This window comes from Bombina bombina, chromosome 6 (genome assembly GCF_027579735.1).
Source record: "Bombina bombina isolate aBomBom1 chromosome 6, aBomBom1.pri, whole genome shotgun sequence".
NCBI classification, from domain to species: Eukaryota; Metazoa; Chordata; class Amphibia; order Anura; family Bombinatoridae; genus Bombina; species Bombina bombina.
Window position 1 is genome coordinate 956,407,313 of NC_069504.1, and position 20,162 is coordinate 956,427,474.

The 20,162-nt window shown below is 34.0% G+C and overlaps 2 protein-coding genes across 2 annotated transcripts in view; both read left to right on the plus strand.

Annotated features, from left to right (window-relative positions):
- The window catches only part of LOC128664797 (protocadherin gamma-B2-like), a 60,440-nt gene extending 53,104 nt beyond the window's left edge, over positions 1-7,336 (plus strand). The window contains exons 2-3 of the mRNA XM_053719600.1: positions 1,892-4,238; positions 7,250-7,336. Of these exons, the coding sequence (XP_053575575.1) occupies positions 1,892-4,238; positions 7,250-7,336 (2,434 nt within the window). The remainder of the gene's footprint in view (positions 1-1,891; positions 4,239-7,249) is intronic.
- Positions 7,337-7,497: 161 nt separating this feature from the next.
- LOC128664798 (protocadherin gamma-B5-like) lies at positions 7,498-10,188 on the plus strand. The gene is made up of 2 exons (XM_053719601.1): positions 7,498-9,918; positions 10,147-10,188. The coding sequence occupies exons 1-2, from the start codon at positions 7,498-7,500 to the stop codon at positions 10,186-10,188; spliced, it is 2,463 nt and encodes an 820-aa protein (XP_053575576.1).
- The last annotated feature ends 9,974 nt before the right edge of the window (positions 10,189-20,162 follow it).

Sequence of the window (20,162 nt, forward strand, 5' to 3'; positions counted from 1 at the left end):
ACATAGCGTATATATTTATATTCTGATACTTAAGTTACTAGGTCAACATTTCTGTATCTGATGTTGGGATAAAACTTTAATTTATGGTAAACAATGGCATGAAAGCTATCCACTCTTGACATTCTTAATAAACCCCTATTTTCATCCCATCTTTTTAATTACTTAAAAAATGCAATTCACCACATTCATAAACCTTAATGAACCATTGTGAACTTTTTACCATTTATTTTGGTATTCTAATATGTTTTATGGAAAACTTTATAACAGAAAACCAATATTATTATTATTTTGAAAGGTAATTGCGGGCTGATTCTATAAACCAATTCACAAATGCTGCTTCTGCAAGCATTTGTAAGCAGACGATTCAAATAAATGACCCTACCTTTAGCTGTAGAGTCCTCCCCTTTGTTCATATTAAATGTTGCATGATAGCTTAGGTCTAGCATTTCTGAGTTCAAATACAGCATTGTAACTAGGTCAGTTCAAAATCAACACATTGTATTTAATTATTTATTTTAAATAACAATAGAAAGACACAATGTGTAAAACAAACAAACCTAGAACGCTGGAAAGATGGGGCCTTAAATCCAGAGGCAGGTGTACAAGTGGTGAGGTGTTGTTGTCTCTCCTTCTGGTATTGCAGAATGAAATTATACAATAAAATAACATATTTATCATCCTTTTTTGTCCATTTTTTTTTATTGTGGGAACAGATACATCACAGATATAATCATTAATGCACAGGCATACAATGAGTATAGTATAATACATGTCCACAATGACATAAAGAGACATTAGGAAGCAGTCAAGTATATAATACCTTTACAGCTGACCATATTGCAAGCAGTGTTATATGGTGTATCATGCATACACCATATACACTAATCAGTGGCCAAGACATATTTCCTGATTCTAAAGTATGCCCAGAAGCTAAACTGACAAGGGAAACAAGGATGGCACCAAAGATGGCCACACTCTACTACAATAATATTATCATTATGCTGAGCACTGCAAACTCATGGCCATCTTGGAAAGCCGCCTAACGCAAGTCCTGTGTATCATACTTTTAAATATTCTCTATAAATGTAAAATTATTATTTTTTGTTTATTATGTACCTCTGAGTGCACAGTGCTCAGTTCCCTCTACTTTTCCTTGTCATGTCATTTAGAATATGTATTTAATACCACTTTCAGATGTTTATTTAAAATAATATTTAGCATACCCAGATCTTGATGAGTACCTGCTGCATTTCATATTAAATTGCTTGGAAATATTATATTCTAATAGACAGATTGTGTGATGAAATGAATACTGTTACAATATGTGAATTCAAATAATTTTTGTGTCTGAATAACATTGATTTCAAGCTGATCATTAAGTATTTAATATTTAAAATCTTTTTAAAGACAACATTTAATAGTATAATATTCTTGTTAAAGTAAAAGGTACAAGAAAAACATAAATCAAATTAAAAGTTGAAATTTAATTTCCAGTTGCATTAATTTTAACGGAAGTATAAAAACATAGTATTGAAATTAACTGAATATTGATAAAAAAAGAGCATTATAACATGTCTGGGGTGCAGTTCAACATTTTTGCCTCAGAGCGCCGCTGTTTACTAAGAAGCTGAAAATGGAATCCACTGACACTGCTAGCAATAACAGTGTAGATCTGCAAGAAGAAACACAACCATTTTGTTATCTTCCAATGATGATTTCTGGTGAGGTAGTATTGAATTCTATAATATAAATATTCTGGATTGTCATTCTGAAGAATATATAAAGAACCAGCACTGAGAATTTACTGGAAATTCACAGAAACAAAAAAGATGAAGACCCAAGTTTACAATGGAATAAGATGGCAAGTAATATTTTCATTGATATATTTTAGACTCTGCTATTCATTCTCTAGTGACCTCCATTATTCTATTTTTGAAGAAATTAGAAAAGGATCTATTATAGGAAATTTAGCAAATGATCTTGGATTGAACATTAAGGATCTGTCATCTAGAAAATGTCACATTGTTTCCCATGTTGCAGAGAAATATTTTACAGTCAGCCTAGAAAATGGAAATTTATATGTCAGAGACAGGATAGACAGAGAGACCCTGTGTGGAGTAGTAGACCCATGTTTTCTAGCATTTGATGCATTGGTTGAAAATCCTTTGAATGTTTTTCATGTTAAGATTGAAATTCAAGATATAAATGACAATGCTCCAAAGTTTTTTCATGAAATAATTAAGTTAGAAATTCTTGAATCAACATTACCAGGAGCCCGATTTCTATTGCAAAATGCGGGTGACCTGGATTTAGGAATGAACTCAATAAAAAATTATAAGCTTAGTGTCAACCAACATTTTACTTTAGGAGAAAAGACTAATGCTGAAGGTGTTATTTTTCCAGAAATGGTTTTAGAAAAGTCTTTAGACCGAGAAACACAAAACTTTTATGAGCTTATTTTAATAGCCTCTGATGGAGGAAAACCCCCTAAAACAGGCACTGCACTAGTTAAAATTAGCATTCTTGATGTTAATGATAATTTTCCTGTCTTCTCCCAAGATGTGTATAAAATTTCTGTAATTGAAAATGTACCAGTCAACACTTCAGTTCTTCAACTGCTAGCTAATGATAAAGATGAAGGCTCAAATTCACAAATCACATACTCCTTTAGCAATATTCAAGAAGATGCATTAAAACTTTTTAGCATTAATGCAAATACTGGAGAGATTAAAACTAACAAAAACCTAGACTATGAATTGGCTAACATTTATGAAATGTTTGTACAAGCTCAAGATGGAGGAGGTCTTGCTACACATACAAATGTTATAATAAGTTTAATTGATGCAAATGACAATGCACCTGAGATAACTATTAATTCAATCACTAGCCCTGTCTCTGAGGATGCCTTACCTGGAACGGTGGTGGCACTGATTAATGTCCACGATAAAGACTCTGGAGAAAATGGAGAAGTCATATGTCAGATTACAGATACAACATTTAAATTGTCATCATCAACTGGCAGCTATTATAAAATACTTACTACAAAGCCCATTGACAGAGAAAAAAAACCACAACATAATATCACTGTTATAGCAACTGACAAAGGATCTCCCCCATTGTCCACTACAAAAGCAATTACATTAGATATATCTGATGTAAATGATAACCCACCTATTTTTGAGAAACCTTCATACCTTATTTATGTTTCAGAAAATAACTCCCCTGGAACATCAATATACAGCATACATGCTTCAGATCTTGATTTTGAAGATAATTCTAAACTTACATATTCAATTTTTAATACCATAATGGAGGATTCTCCTCTTAGCCTGTATATATCAATAAATCCTGTAACCGGAGTTCTTTATGCACAACAGGCATTTGACTATGAACATCAGAAAGAATTTAATTTCTGGGCAATGGCTAGAGACAATGGAAGTCCTTCTTTGAACAGCAATGTAACTGTTAAGATTTGTGTTATAGATCTGAATGACAATACACCAAACATTCTTTACCCTTCTCAAGAAATTGATGGTTCAACCTTGTTTGAGATGGTTTCTCTAGCCTCTGAACCAGGATATATAGTTACTAAAGTGGTGGCAGTGGATGCTGACTCTGGCCACAATGCTTGGCTTTCTTATCATCTAATACAAACTTCAGAACCATCATATTTCAACATTGGTCAGGCTACTGGTGAGATCAGGACACTGCATGGCTTTCAAGAGAAAGATGCTTTACGCCAAAAGGTTGTTGTTATGGTTAAGGACAATGGAAATCCTTCTCTCTCAACCACAGTTACATTAAATATAATTGTTGCAGAAAGTTTTCAGCAAATTCTTCCAGAACTTGATAGTCAACCTAAAGATTTTAACTCTCAGTCTAATTTACAATTCTATTTAGTAATTGCCTTAGCACTGATCTCTTTTTTATTTATGTTTACTGTAATTTTTGCAGTTATATCAAAATACAGGAAACTTCAACCATCTCCAGCTTTTAATGCCTTAAATACAAACATATATTCTCAAGTTGATCCCAGAGTTTTGTCAAGGTATAGTAATGGTTCATTGCCAATGCCTTTCTCTTATGATGTCTGTGTGGCACTGGATTCTAATAAAAGTGACTTTTCTTTTCTAAAACCTAACCAAAATGCAACAATACCCAATCTCATTGACTCTGAAAATACAGGAACAGAAAATGAAGACACACAAGAAACTGAAACTACTACTAATATTGTTGAGGTGAGTTATTGTTTATATTTACTAAATGCTCATATTGTGATATTTCCTAAAAATGATGAAATATGTCAAATGTTTCTTATTAGTATTACTTGTAGTTCTGTGAGCATGGAATTTAAGGCAAAGGCATTAACTGGTAATTTGAGTTGTTTCTATACATGATTATACAGGATATACATTCTGGTAAGGTTTGATTTGTTTGTTTCATTTTTTATTTTATTAGGTATACCCATTACAATGTTTCTTTTGGTATGGATAAACTTTGACAAAATTGTGCTCCATAACTTGGTAATTAAGCTAAGCAAAGGTGTTTTCTTCTACAAATTGCATTTTTCCTAACAATTGGATCAGATGCAAAGCTGCACCATTTTATTTGAAATATTTGTGTGCTGCTTGTGATCATGTGGTTATTTCAACAAGTAATGCAAGCTTTGGCAACAAAATAATTAACATACCAATGTGATGGAGTAATCAACTTGATTAATTAACATTTGTCCAAAGAGTTACTTATACTGTGTCACGCAAGTGGGCACAGTCACACTTGTATACACTCACACAGATTCATACACATGGTTTTTAAATCAAGACTTAAAGAGACACTAACCCCATTTTTTTTCTTTCAGCATGCAATTTTAAGCAACTTTCTAATTTACTCCTATTATCAATTTTTCTTTGTTCTCTTGCTATCTTTATTTACAAAGCAGGAATGTGATGCATTGGAGCCGGACCATTTTTGGTTGAGAAACCTGAGTTATGCTTGCTTATTGGTGGGTAAATGTAAGCCTCCAATAAGCAAGCACTATTCATGGTGCTGAACCTAAAATGGGCTGGCTGCTATGATTTACATTCCTGCTGTTAAAATAAAAATAGCAAGAGAACGAAGAAAAATTGATAATAAGAGTAAATTAGAACATTGCTTAAAATGTAATGCTCTATCTGAATCATGAAAAAAAATGGGGTTCAGGGTCCCTTTAAAGTATTTATAGGCAGGATTGCATATTCTAATTCTCCAGGTAACTAAAAAAGAGACCATCAAAGTTAAAATCTGATTACAAATAAATACAAATCAAGCATTTTGACAATTATATTAATGCAATAGTTAATAAAACACTGTACCCTAAAATATATTAACTCTACCAAAACAAAGTATTTGCTCATTTATGGTATATTACCAAATGTTTCACTTTGAATGCCATTCATTAATACAACTATAACTGTGTTTTCAGTGCACATGCACAGTCCACAGCAATTGCTTATCATAATTCAATTACTTATAACAATTCAGTTTTCACATAAACTGTTGTTTGAATATTCAACAGCGGTTAAATCAGGGTCGGCTCCAAGGGGGAGCATTGACAGGCAATGCCCGCCCAAATGGAATGATGTGCCCCCTCAAAAAACATAATTTTGTTATTGTATAAACAAGTGTGTCATAATTTTGGAAAGGTGGTAACCCTAGTTATGATACCAGTCACACCAAGTGGGTATTCACATAGCATATTGTGTGTGTATCACTTTCTCAGTGGAATGATGCTGATCTTTTACAAGCAACACATAGAAACTGGTCCCTGCACAATGTGTGCAAACCAGACTCTTACAGGGAGACTGTATAGAATAAATCTCTTATACGCAATGCACCTTCACCTAGGGTAGCTATAACACCAGCCCCGAACTATAAATGTTCTCAAAAAACTTTGTAAACCAGTCACTCAATGGGAACAGTTCACAAATGATACCAGCAACCACTTAGCAAATTGTGTACATATCAATCATGGTGTGGGTGTTCCCATTATAGTGTGTATATAGCAGTCACACGGAGTAGGTGTTCCCAGCATAGCATGTCTATCTATACCAGTCACACAAAGTGGGTGGTTCCTTATACAATGCCAACCTCTTGTCCAGCCCATATGTGTGTCGTGCTCAAGTTACAGTCCAATGCCTGCACTGGGCCAGCAAAACAAGCAGTAGGGGAAGGAGCCATTCTCATCCGACAGCAGCAGCACACTAACTAAGGGAATGCTTCTACTTTACATAAACATGGTGGCCCTCAGAGGCGCACACCGGTTGCTGTATCACAGTAAGTCCCAAGCTTTTCTATTTACCATATTATACAGAGTTAACTGAGCTTTGACCCTGCTCTGTGCCCGCATTATATACCCACCGGGGAGGCAGGCAGCATTCGCTCTGAGCCTGTGACTGGCATAGCGGCTCACTCACGACCTTGACGGGCAAAGCATTTGGTTTCCTGATGCTAATATATCTTCTTGTCATGCATATTTTATGTCGTTTACTAACATTACCAGCTGATTACATTGACCAGTAGTTTACTCTCTATATGCATTTGCTTGATATATCCACTATAGTCTCAGTGCAGTATGGATTAAAAGTGCTTCTGGCAGATGCTTCTGTTGCGAGTGTATTTGAGTAGAAACGCAGATGTCACTCTGAGTGGTAATTGCACTGTCAGTGTAGCATTATTTTATTTCTCTTGTAAGGAATGTTCCCTCACTCTGCTCTTATTTTGACTCTCATACATGCTTTGTAAAAAATGCGTGCCCCGTCGTGAAAAAAAAAATGCCCCCCCATTTAATTTGTTCTGGAGCCGAGTCTGGGTTTAATACATAGTGATTTGAAAGCAATAGTACATTAATAACATGCTTTGAAGACTTTAGATCATTTTCATTTTGCATTTTTACGTTCCTTTAAATTTCCAGAAACCTTTCCCTTTAATTAAATGACCTTAAATTCCTTTGTTAGAAATTTACATTCTTTTACCATACGTACGTAATTAATTTATTTAATTTTTTTGTATCTGTCTGATCAGAATGATGGTAAAACCAAATAAAATATTAAATTTTCCTAGATATCTAGTCTTAATTTAAAAGATAAACATACTGATTAACTTTAAATAATACTCAATATATGTTATGTCACATACACCTGAAATATCTGGCAGTTTAGCCTGTGCGGCATATTATTGATATTATTATTATTTTTTTCAAAATACACTTCAGTCCATGAATTTCAGTTGTCCTGCAGTTCCACTTTTACGCCTCAAAGCGCCGCTGTTTACTAAGAAGGTGAATAAGCTGAAAAAGTGATCCACTCTTGCTAAATTGCAAAGGAAAATATTGCCATTTTGAGCTCACCTTCAAAACAGCATCTCTCTACTTGGTATGCAGAAGGATAAATTATAAATATTTTTTTGTTATTGGGTTATCAAACTGGTGCTACTTTGTAAATTTACATATACAAATCTAAGATGAAGACACAACCAGCAAAGATCTACAAAGGAATGAGATGGCAAGTATTATTTTTCTTTCATATCTCTTGGCTTTGTCATGCAGTCTCAGGTGAGCTTCAGTATTCTATTTTAGAGGAAATGAGAAAAGGTTCACTTGTAGGAAATATAGCAAATGATCTGGGTTTGAATATTAAAGAACTGTCAAGTAGAAATTTCCAAATTGTGTCTCATATTTCAGAGAAATATTTTACAATCAGTTTAGAAAATGGAAATTTGTATGTTAGAGACAGGATAGACAGGGAGACACTGTGTGGAGCATCAAACAAATGCTTTTTAACATTTGATGCATTGCTGGAAAATCCTTTAAATGTTTTCCATGTGAAAATTGAAATTCAGGATATAAATGACAATGCCCCCAAATTTTTTCATGAAACAATAAAATTGGAAATGATCGAAACTACTTCACTTGGAGCACAATTTGTATTGCAAAATGCAAGAGATACAGATTTAGGAATTAATTCAATTCAAGGCTACAAACTTAGTGCAAATGAATACTTTTTATTGATAGAAAAGGCAAATTCTGATGATATTACATTGCCAGAAATTGTTTTAGAGAAGCCCTTAGACCGTGAAATTCAAAGCTCTCTTGAGCTTACACTTACAGCTTTTGATGGAGGAAGTCCCCCCAAAACTGGCACTGCAGTGATTAAAATACATGTTATTGATGTCAATGACAACTTTCCTATATTTACACAAAATGTATATAAAGTCAATTTAAAGGAAAACGCTCCAATCAACACTACAGTTCTTCAATTACAAGCTAGTGATAAAGATGAAGGCTCAAATTCACAGATCCTCTTCTCATTCAGCAATATTCAAGAAGATGCTCTGAAGGTATTTAGTATTGATCCAAATAATGGTGAAATTAAAAATATCAACTATGTGGATTTTGAAACAGCTAAAGCTTATGAGATACTTGTGCAGGCACAGGATGGAGGAGGCCTAGCTTCACATGCCAAAGTGTTGATAAAGATAATAGATGTAAATGATAATGTACCTGAGATAACTGTTAACTCTATAACATCAATAATTTCAGAGAATGCCTTACCTGGTACAGTAGTTGCTCTTATTAATGTCCATGATAAAGATTCTGAAGAAAATAGTGAAGTAATCTGCAAAATTACAGAAACATCAGCTTTTAAATTATTATCGTCATCTGGAAACTATTATAAAATAGTGACAGTTTATGCTATGGATAGAGAAAATATATCATTTTATGATATTGCTGTTTTGGCAACTGACAAAGGATCGCCTCCATTATCATCTAGAAAAATCATTAGATTAGAGATATCAGATATAAATGATAATGCACCTGTTTTTGAAAAAACAACCTATGTTGCCTACATACAAGAAAATAACCTCAAGGGAGCATCAATATACAGAATGCATGCTTCAGATCTTGATACAAAAGAAAATGCTAAAATAGTCTATTCAATTAGTAGTTGGAAGATGGAGGAAATACGTGTATCGTCTTATCTGTCCATCAACCCAGAGACCGGTGTTGTATATGCACAACAATCATTTGATTATGAGCAACAAAAGGAATTTTACATTGAAGTAATGGCTAAAGATAGTGGGACCCCATCTCTAAGCAGCAATGCAACCCTGAGAATTTGTATTATAGATCAGAATGATAATGCACCAATCATTCTTTATCCTTCACCAGAAAGTGATGGTTCAACTTTGTTTGAAATGGTTCCACTGTCTTTTGAACAAGGTTATCTAGTCACTAAAGTGGTAGCTGTGGATGCTGACTTTGGACACAATGCATGGCTCTCCTATCATTTTTTACAAGTATCAGACCCATCCTATTTTAGCATTGCACAAAACAATGGTGAGATCAGGACATCTCGTTCATTTCAAGAAAAAGATGCTTTACGTCAAAAAGTTGTTGTTATGGTGAAGGACAATGGAAACCCACCTCTCTCAGCCACAGTCTCATTAAATTTTGTTGTTGCACACAGTTTTCAGCAAGTTCTTCCTGAACTTCATAACCAGCCTACAGATATTGGTTCTCAGTCTAATTTACAGCTATATTTGGTTATTGCCTTAGCCCTAATTTCTTTTTTATTTATGTTGACGGTGATCTTGGCAGTTGTATCAAAATACAGAAAACTTAAACCAGCTACAGCAGTCAACTCTCTGAATGCAAATATATATTCTCAAATTGATCCAAGATTATTTTCAAGATATAGTAATGGTACTTTGCCTCTGCCATTTTCGTATGATGTTTGTGTGGCATTAGACAATAAAGAAAGTGACTTTTCATTTCTAAAACAAAACCAGAATGTTCCAGTAGCTAATCTTATTGATTCTGACAGTTCAAGCATTGAAAAAGACAATGCTAAGGAGGCATTAACTACGAGCACTCATCTTGAGGTGAGTAAATTTTTTATAATTCAAATTGTTATACATGTTTTCAATTCTAAAATGTTTGTAAATGTTTGTAAACACACTTTTTACAATTTGTTTCCTTTGGTGCATAATTTTTATGCTGAATTTAAGAATTGTCAGAAATTTTTCGATTAACAGTTAACAGAAATGATTGTGCTGACTTTTGAGTGGACTAATGCAATGTTAACAATCACCAGTTTATTTCAATTCTAGGAATCTAGTCTACCAATAAACGTCTTGAGAGTTTACGTATAAATCTTCTAAACTGGATTATTATCAATTGGATTTAATAACCAAATAAAGTTTCTACAAAGCATTATATCTTCATATAATAGACCAACGTTTTAATCTAAAATCTAAGAATGGTTAAAAGTAGATCTATCACCGTGTTTCTCCTAAATATATTTACAAGATTAATGTCTTGATTGTGATTTTGACATTGAAAGCTGTGAAATTCCTAGTAGAGATATAATATACTGTGTATATATATATATGTAGATATATATATATATATATATATATATATATATATATATATATATATATAAAACCTACATTTATTTACAGTGGTTGGAAATAAGCAGATAATATGACAAGAAATATTTAAAAATTTTGTTTTGATATTTCACAATATTCATGTGCATATTGGCTCCCCTATTATCTTAATATTTTTTACAGCGTTAACTCAAAATATGGTTCTTTTTGAAGGGTAAACATTAGATGGCTACACGTTGTCATAGAAACATATTGGGACCAATAAGTTGACCATATAAATTATTAGTTATTATTGTTGCCTGCCCTGGATTATCTAATAAAAGTAAAGTCTAAGGGACCGATCTATCATTTGTCTGGCGGACATGATCCGCTGTAGTGATAATGTCCACCAGACATCGATAAATGATGATAGCATATCTCGTCGGCATTTATCATTTCACAAGCAGTTCTGGTGAACCGCTTGTGCAATGCCGCCCCCTGCAGATTCTCTGCCAATCGGTCGCTGGCAGGGGGTGTCAATCAACCCAGTCATATGGGATCGGGCAGATTGATGTCCGCCACCTCAGAGGCGGTGGGCGAGTTAAGGAGCAGCAGTTTTAAGAATGCTAATTCTTAACTCCCGGGGTATTTGGCCCCATTTGGGCCATGATAAATCATCCCCAATAAGGGATTTCTTATGAAAATGATGCAATCAGGTAAATCTTAACTTGCTGACAGTATGACATTATTATTCAATATGTTTCCCATAATCATCTGAATTTTATAAAATAAAGTAAAACATTTGGAAAATCAGATCTTAACCCCTTGAGTGCTAATGACGACTCAGAGTTTCCCACTCTGGTGCTAATGATGGCTCAGAGCCGTCACTAGCACTCTCCCACCTTGAGGGAGATCTGGGGGCTCCCATCCGCTCCTACCCCGGCGATCGGGCCTGCATAGTGACAGGCATCGCCAGGGCTTCACGTTATGCGTGGTGACGTCACGCGCAATAACGAGATGATGTCACTGCGCAACTTTATTTATACTTAATAATGTTAAGTATAGGAGCAGGGGGCATGCTGCTTAGAACCCTGTATTTCAGGCATCTAATCGCCTAACCTTTCCAACAGTGTAAGTATTGGGGATCTGAAAAGAAAAAAAAAAGTTAAAAAAATGTTCAAAAAATAAAAAAATAAAAAAAACTTAAAAAAGCTTAGCACCCAGGTGGGAAAGTGCTTAGCACTCAAAGGATTAAACATTCTAATATTTGACACTACCTATATGATAAATTAACTACCTATTTTTTTAAAACTTGCTGCGATGCAGTTTTTAATTTATCTTTAAACCAAATACTCCTAGAATGTCAGTAGGCAGATGTTTTAACATGTTTAACCATTAGAGGATAGCACATTCATAACAATTTTTATGCATATGGAGGAATTACCATATTTTTTGTCCTTGCCTTTGCCAAACTTTACATGGGCTGGTGGGAACAGTTTCATGTTTTCTCTGATCACCACTTATCAACTTTTGAGGGATGCAAAATGTATATTGATGACCTTTGTTTATTTTTTATGTGAGAACTTTGCTACAGAATTAAACAATATCCAGTTGGGGTTACAATTTTAAATTCTGAAAAATCTACTTTTACCTAGGAGCTATATAATGTCCATCTCAGATGAGACCGAGCCCAGAGATGTAGTAGGCACTTCTGGAAAGTGATGATGTATGGCTTCTTCTTTGCATAGTAAAGCCTTAACTTGCATCTGTGGATGCAGCAGGGAATGGTGTTGACTGACAAAGGTTTATCAAAGTATTCCCGAGACCATTTCAGCATATCCATTACAGACTCATGACGGTTTTTGATACAGTGACATCTGAAGGATCGGAGATCACACGCATTCAGATGTGGTTTTCAGCCTTGCCCTTTACACACCGAGATTTGACCAGATTCATTAAATCTCTTAATTATATTGGACACTGTAGAAAGTGAAATGCCCAAAATTCTACCGATTCGTCTTTTGGGAATGTTGTTCTCAAAGTGTTGGATTATCTGCTGACTCATCTGTTGGCAGATTGGCGAGCCTCGACCCATCATTGCTCTTGAAGGAATAGGCCTTTTTTTGAGGATCCTTATATACTATGAGTACACAATTTCCTGTTTCACATCACCTTGTTTTTTCAACTTGTCACATCGCTATTAGTCCTAAATTGCCCCTGTCCCAACTTTTTTTGGAACGTGTTGCAGTCGTCAGATTTGAAATGAGTATATATTAACAAAAATACATTCAATTCACAAAGTAAAACATCAAATAAGGTATTAATAATGTGTTTTTAATAGTGTACAGGGTGAATTGCATTTTCAAATGACTCTTTTTGTTTGTTTGCATTTTCCATACTGTCCCAACTTTTTTGGAATTGGGGTTGTACTTTTTGGCAATGTTAGAAACAATGGGGTTGATTTATTAAGCAGCAGATGCTGCATCGATGCACCATCATTTCTGGTCTTACGACCACTGCTCCTTAAATTCTCCGCCATCTTTTAGGTGGCAGACTGAAATCATCCTGATCCGACCAGGATGATTGATGGCCCCTGCTAGCGGCCGATTGGCCGCCAGTAAGCAGAGGGCGGCATTGCACAAGCAATTCACTAGAAATGCTTGTGCACTGTTAAATGCAGACAGCGTATGCTGTTGGCATTTAGCGAGGTAGAGAGGTCATGATTCGCTATAGCGAATCATGTCCGCTCGACCATTAATAAATCTACCCCAATATGTTGGTTGTACTTCTAGGTAGTATTGATTAGGGAAAAGCTTAATGACATTTAACATGATAACTCCTATTTGGATGTAGCCAGAAACTTTATATATGTACGTATTTAAATATGTTTTAATTAGGTCTGTCAATGAACATGTAACTGGCCCTTTAAGAGGTGGATACCAGATGGCTCTCTTACTTAAAGGTCCAGTTAAGGACTGGGAAACCTTAGGGTTTTAATTTACAGGGACATGTAATTTACTTTTAGCAGTGATATGTTAGGGATTATACAATTCAATTTTAACAATATAAATACAATATTATATTTTTCTATTTACAGTTTTAGAGAAATTAAACTCTCATCATATATGCTGAGTGTGCTCTTATATGTTTTGCTGTTTTTGGATTCTTCAACTATTGATTGGGATTTTTAAGGGTTGTTATTATAATAGCTTGCAAAATAGTGATTGTTAGTAATCTTATATGCTATATTAATGTATTGTTTCATTTGTATACATTCTTGTAATAATTTAAATGTTGATATGGACTAATTATCCCGTTGGAGACTTCAATTAGTGTGCACCAATGGAATTTTTCAAGAGGCATATTATCTGTGATTAAGGCAGGAATGCCTAAACGTGTAAGATGGGCAGCACTAACCTCTGCTTTTAATAGTGTGATTTGTTACCTTTTTATGTCTTTAAAATGGATCAATAAAGTGTTTTTAGACTTTTAAGGCCACCAGTTTGTTACGTTTTGCAGGAACTACCCTAACATAACATTAAACTGTCATTGAACATTTTCTCACCCTTTGTTAAGTGTTTGTGTTCTTGTACATTTTTTGTACATTTATTCCATTTATTATTATTCTGTAAAATTTGTATCAAATTTGTATCAAAATCTGTATCAAGACAGGGACATTGGGTATGAAAAGGTGTTGGACTTGAAAGGGCTCAAAGGTGTATATGTATGTGCGTTTGTTTGTATGTATATTAAGTATGTGTGTGTTCATGATTATGTATGTGTGCAGTTTTTTTAAACATATCTCAATAGAAAATCAAAGTTTAAAATATAGTGAAGAACTATTTCTTCGTCGCTTTAACGTTCAAGTGAAGTCTGACATGGGTTTTTCAGTATGCCTGTATAGAAGTCTATTATGTAAGGGATTTAGCATACCCATGATATCTGACATCCATATGTTAGCATGCCCTAGAATTACTTTCAACTTGTAATTTGATTGAAAAATAAAAGCGCTATTGATTTAACTTAAGCACTGTTAACATACAATAGCGCTAATATTTTTGCACTCCACTTGTACAAATGTACAAATTGATTGATAAAATGTATAGATGTTGTGGTGAACTTAACATTTTTGCATAAATTAGCAAACTTGCAAACATCCAAGTAATTGAATGACAAGGAGATCTGTGTAAATGAAAATCACTAATTACAGAACAGAATGGAACAACTACATTGGAGGTAAAGGAAAAATATAAATTAAATTATAAAAAAATTACTATGCTGAATGTTTTGTAAAACTGAACAGATCATTTATAAGAAGAAGAAAACAATTGGTGCAATTAATAATGAATAGTTACTGAGTGTGAAAAAAAACTGATGTATATACCTGAAGTAAAGATGACTTAATTCAGTAAAAATAAAATATAGTTTACAGTGGTATATCTGGTTGTGTGCATGAATGTGTAAATTTGTTTTTTGGTCTATACCATGCTGCTTTTAATAGTTTCTTTCAACCAAATGTCTATTTCTCACTATGTTAGTATCAAGTCAGTTATATTGGTTTTCAGTTTGTTTCTGATTTTAACAGGGTTATGTAGTTTAAATAAGGTCACCGTATCTTTCTATGGAGTTAGCAACCTTAGAAGTGGTTAATGTGAGTAGTAGTTTGGGTAGTTTTGGTAGTATACCTGAATTGATCAATCTGAAAAAGGAGGCTATATTCTTGACAGTCAGGCTGGAAATCATTTGAAATTGAGCTAACTTTAAATTGATACAAATGATTATCGCAAGTCATTCTGGATCTAAGAATAATAATTTCTTTTCTACAGAAAATAATTTTTCAGCTATATAAGTAAGTTGTTTAAAGAACAAGTGAAAAAGAATCCAATATTGCCTAAATGATGTAATGCTTGTGGGATACTCCTCTATCAGACCAAACTCGGACAGTAGTCTTGTTATCCCGGCGTCGAGCCAGAATGATAGGGAATATCCCAGAGCAGAGAAGGTTTGCAAGATGAGATAAGTGGCACTTACCACAGGCAGGACAGTCCTTGGCGGCAAGAGACAGTAAACCAGCGAAAGATAGTTCAGGGGTAAACCACTAGGATAGTCAGGCAGGCAGGGATCGGCAACAGTAAGGCAGTCCAGAGGTAAACCACTAGGATGGTCAGGCAGGCAGGGTTTGGCAACAGTAAATCAATCCAGCAGTTAAGGGTTAAACAGGCAGAGTGGTCAGACAAGCAAGGTTCAGCAACAATATAACAGTCCAGCAGTTAAGGGTTAAACAGGCAGAGTGGTCAGACAAGCAAGGGTCAGCAGCAGTATATCAATCCAGCAGTTTAAGGGTTAAACAGGCTGAGTGGTTAGACAGGCAAGGTTCAGCAACAATATAACAGTCCAGCATACAAATAAGCACAACCCAGGAGAACAGTAAGTAACACCTATACTTGAGCAGTGATAAGTATGACTGAGTTACTTACATAAGCGCAGGATTCGCGCCACAGGAGATCCTAATTGGCTTCTGAGGGAAAAAGCGTGCGTCGATGACATCACCGCCACACACAGAGAGGAGCCGACTCCCCCCTAGGCAACGAGCATACAGGTCGCGCTTAGAGCGGCACGGCGCAACAAATGATGCATAACCTCTTTCAAGGACATGAAATACTAACAACTTGTTTAGGTGACAGAATATTATTTTAAATAGTTAAGAGGTAAGTTTCTATCTTTCACAAAGAGATATTAAGGGCCAGATTACAAGTGGTGTGCGTATTAAAAGTTGAAAGTAAAATGTATGCGTGCAAGCAAAGGCTGACGCAAAGTAATTTGAGTAATTAATAAGATATTGTTACTGCGTTAACTTCTGTCCCTAGACTTGAATAGAGCATGCAAACTGGAAAAAAAAACCTAACACTTATCGCTCATGTGCTAACCGTGTTAGATCAACTGAGCTAACCCGAAGGTAGTCATAAATATTTTACATTCCAATGTTCTTCACATAGAATAAAGCGTTCTTTTTATTTTTTAAATATAAATATATATATATATATATATATAAAATTATTTAAAAACATATATCTATACTGTACATGCGTATATATAGATATATGAATAGGTATATACAGATATATATATATATATAGAGAGAGAGAGAGAGAGAGAGAGAGAGAGAGAGAGCGCTGCAGAATCTGTTGGTGCTCTACAAATACCTGATAATAATAATAAAGAGAGAGGGAGAGGAATAAATATTTAAAAATACTAAGAACATTTTTTCCTATGTGAAGGACATTGAAATGTAAAATATTTACAGTACTAACACAGTAAAACTCAATATTAAATATTAAAATACCTTAATTATTAAAAATGTGTTTTTATGTTTTCAGGTATTTGAGTAGAAAGGGCTCCAAAGTATATATACATATATACACATATTAACAAATATACACATGTATACACATATATACATATGTATATATACATACATACACATACTTAGACATGTATCTGTATGTACAGATACAATATAGCCCTTTCAAATACCTTACCATATACCTTTTAATCCTTATACCTTTTTTATAATATTTATATGAATAAGTTTTATTAGATAGTGTTTATATGAATGGTACAGTGTATTTTAATATATTTATGTTCTGTTTGGTGCAACTTTTTTTGTTTTTAGTCCTAATCCTTTATGTGAGGACATCCGTTATACTAACCCAACAAGCGCCAATTTAGTTTGCACTAGTGCGGTCTCGTTTACTTTCAACTTGTAATATTCATTTAAGTTAATGTTAACATTAGTGTGTCACTTGTAATAAAGCCCTAAATAAACATAAGTAGTTACTGAATGTTAATATTGTAATATTTAAGAAATATTATGATAAATGTAATGTGTTTTTTACTAGTATGGTTAGTGATTTTCTTCAGTGGGCATGACATATTAAGGAATAATACTAGCTAATGATCTGAATTTCTTTTAGGCGTAATAAAAATGATATTGCTACATTATTTAATTGGATCAAGTGTAATATTTTGAGCAACTTGACATACTTGGAAATTGTGTGTTACATTTTACCCAAATCACAATAATGCCATGTTTACAGAAGGAAAAAAGCAGCTTTTAAAGGAAAGAATAACATCCCTACCGTGAAACATGGAGGAAACTAAGGCATGACATGGGGTGGCTTTTCTGCCTCTGGCACTGGGTACCTAGAATATGTGCAAAGGACAATGAAATCAGAAGACTATCAAGACATTCGGGAGCAAAACATACTGCCCAGTGTGATAAAACTGTGTCTCAATAGTAGGTTATGGTCCTCCTCCAGCATTTATTGTCTCTAAAGGCTGTGCTATGAAATATTAGGTTAAAGGGACACTGAACCCAATTTTTTCTTTTGTGATTAAGATAGAGCATGCAATTTTAAGCAACTTTCTAATTTACTACTATTATCAATTTTTCTTCGTTCTCTTGCTATCTTTATTTGAAAAAGAAGGCATCTAAGCTTTTTTTTGGTTTATACTCTGCACAGCCCTTTTTTATTGGTGGATGAATTTATCCACCAATCAGCAAGAACAACCCAGGTTGTTCACCAAAAATGGGCCGGCATCTAAACTTACATTCTTGCATTTCAAATACAGATACCAAGAGAATGAAGAATATTTGATAATAGGAGTAAATTAGAAAGTTGCTTAAAATTGCATGCTCTATCTGAATCACAAAAGAAAAAAATTTGGTTCAGTGTCCCTTTAAGAGTACCAATATTTTTGTCTGTGCCATTCTCACTTGTTTTATTGTTTAAATTAATATGTGAAGTCATAAATCAAAAGTGAAATTTCTGTTCTATTACATTTGAAATTAAGAATAGTGGATACCGAATACTTTGGCAACATCTGTAACTTAGGCTGGAATATTAACTGTCCTTAGTTTAGAATATTGTGCAGAATATTTTTTTTTTTACTATACATCAAAATAATAAACATAGAAGGCCAAACAGTAGTAAAATACTTGTCTCTACAAAGTGTTTAAATATAGTATATATTACTGGCCTAAAAAAGACAATACTAAAACAAACCACACATAAATGTGTAATTATTCTAAAATCAACATGAAATTGAAAAATATATAAAGACAAAGTAAAATAAAGGGGGATCCCTTGAACAACTAGTAAAAGAACCAACTCATAAAGGAACAATAATAGATTTATTACTTACAATTTTACAAACAGTAATTTAGTATTTGAAGTGTCTGTGGGTGACATAGTGATCATCAGTCTGTATTGTTTAATAAAAACTTAAAAAGTTTTAAGGGCCTATTTATCAAAGCAAGAAAATACGCTGGAATTCCGCGTCGTAATTGTTGCAAGGTTGATCCGCCATAGTTATCAAAGTGTCAAGATTGGCAAATGTTGAAATTTGTGACGTAAAATACGATCCCGCAATCTCAATCCGACACAGATCGATGCGAGTTGAAAACAGTGGAATTCGAGCGGAATCGTGTTAATTTGCACTCCTAATCTACACTATTTGAAGTTCTCACAAAGTTATCAAAAAATCTAGTTATGCTCGCGTCTTTTCAGACTGCCATAGAATGCCATAGAACTCAATGGTAGTCGGAAAGCACAGAAAGCTTATGTTTGATGCTGCAAGAGAATGCAGTATATTACATAATAAAGGTGAATTAGAAACTGTATTAACATTGTATACCCTTTCTAAATCAAACAATATTATTGCTCCACATTTGGTGCACTATTAGATATAGGGAAAAAAATTAAAAATACATTACTACTTATGGATTATGCTACAACTTTATCTCTCATTACAAAGCAAGGGAACAATATTATTTCTACATATTTGGTGCAACATTTTGCCCCAAACTTGTTGCACTAATAGATATAGAGAAAAAAATGAAATAAATACACATAATATAGCTAACTTCCTTTTTATCTGTTGGAAAAATCTATGTGCATCATGTTTAAGCCATGTAATACAGGTCCCACTCTCCGCTTCACGCAATATTTGACTCAACACTTTTTGCACCAATTATGATGCAAACTCCTAAATAACCCATACACTAGTGAATTTTTCCACCACTTTTGATTGGAATATGCATAATCACATGATTTATGACATAAGCCAATCTAATTCAAATACACATTATAAACTTTCACTAATGAATCAAATTGCTTGATAAATTAGTATTAAAGTTAAACATTGATGCTGACATTAGGACACACAGTGTATTATTTTAGACAAGGATTTTAGAATTCAAATTGATGTTTGATTTAATAGAATCTTAAGCTGATAGCTCAAAGGGATAGCCCACCTAACTTTAAACTATCATGATTCAGATACAGCAGAAATTAAATCACCTCTTTACTGGCATGCTATTTTCAGTGTATTTCTCCTTTCTTTTGAATTTATTTTTCAGTAAGAAATGTCATCTTATATTCCAGACAATTTTATAACACCTGTGAAGGGGTGGTTTTTAAAAATAGATTGCAATCAGGAGGGGTTAGACAGGTGCAAAGAGAAACTGGGCTCAACTCTTAAAGGGACAGGAAACCCAAAAATATGCTTTCATGATTTGGATAGAACATACAATTTTAAACAACTTTCTAATTTACTTCTATTATCAAATTTGCTTCATTCTCTTGTTATCCTTTGCTGATGGAACAGCATTGCACTACTGGCAGCTAGTTAAACACATGTAGCCAATCACAAGAGACAAATGTGTGCAGGCACCAATTAGCAGCTAGCTCCCA

Excerpts from the sequence above, each read along its gene's own strand:
- LOC128664798 (XM_053719601.1), top strand. The coding sequence starts at position 7,498 with ATGAAGACACAACCAGCAAAGATCTACAAAGGAATGAGATGGCAAGTA. Across the intron at positions 9,919-10,146 it reads CTACGAGCACTCATCTTGAG|GAATCTAGTCTACCAATAAA; the intron begins GTGAGTAAATTT and ends TTTCAATTCTAG.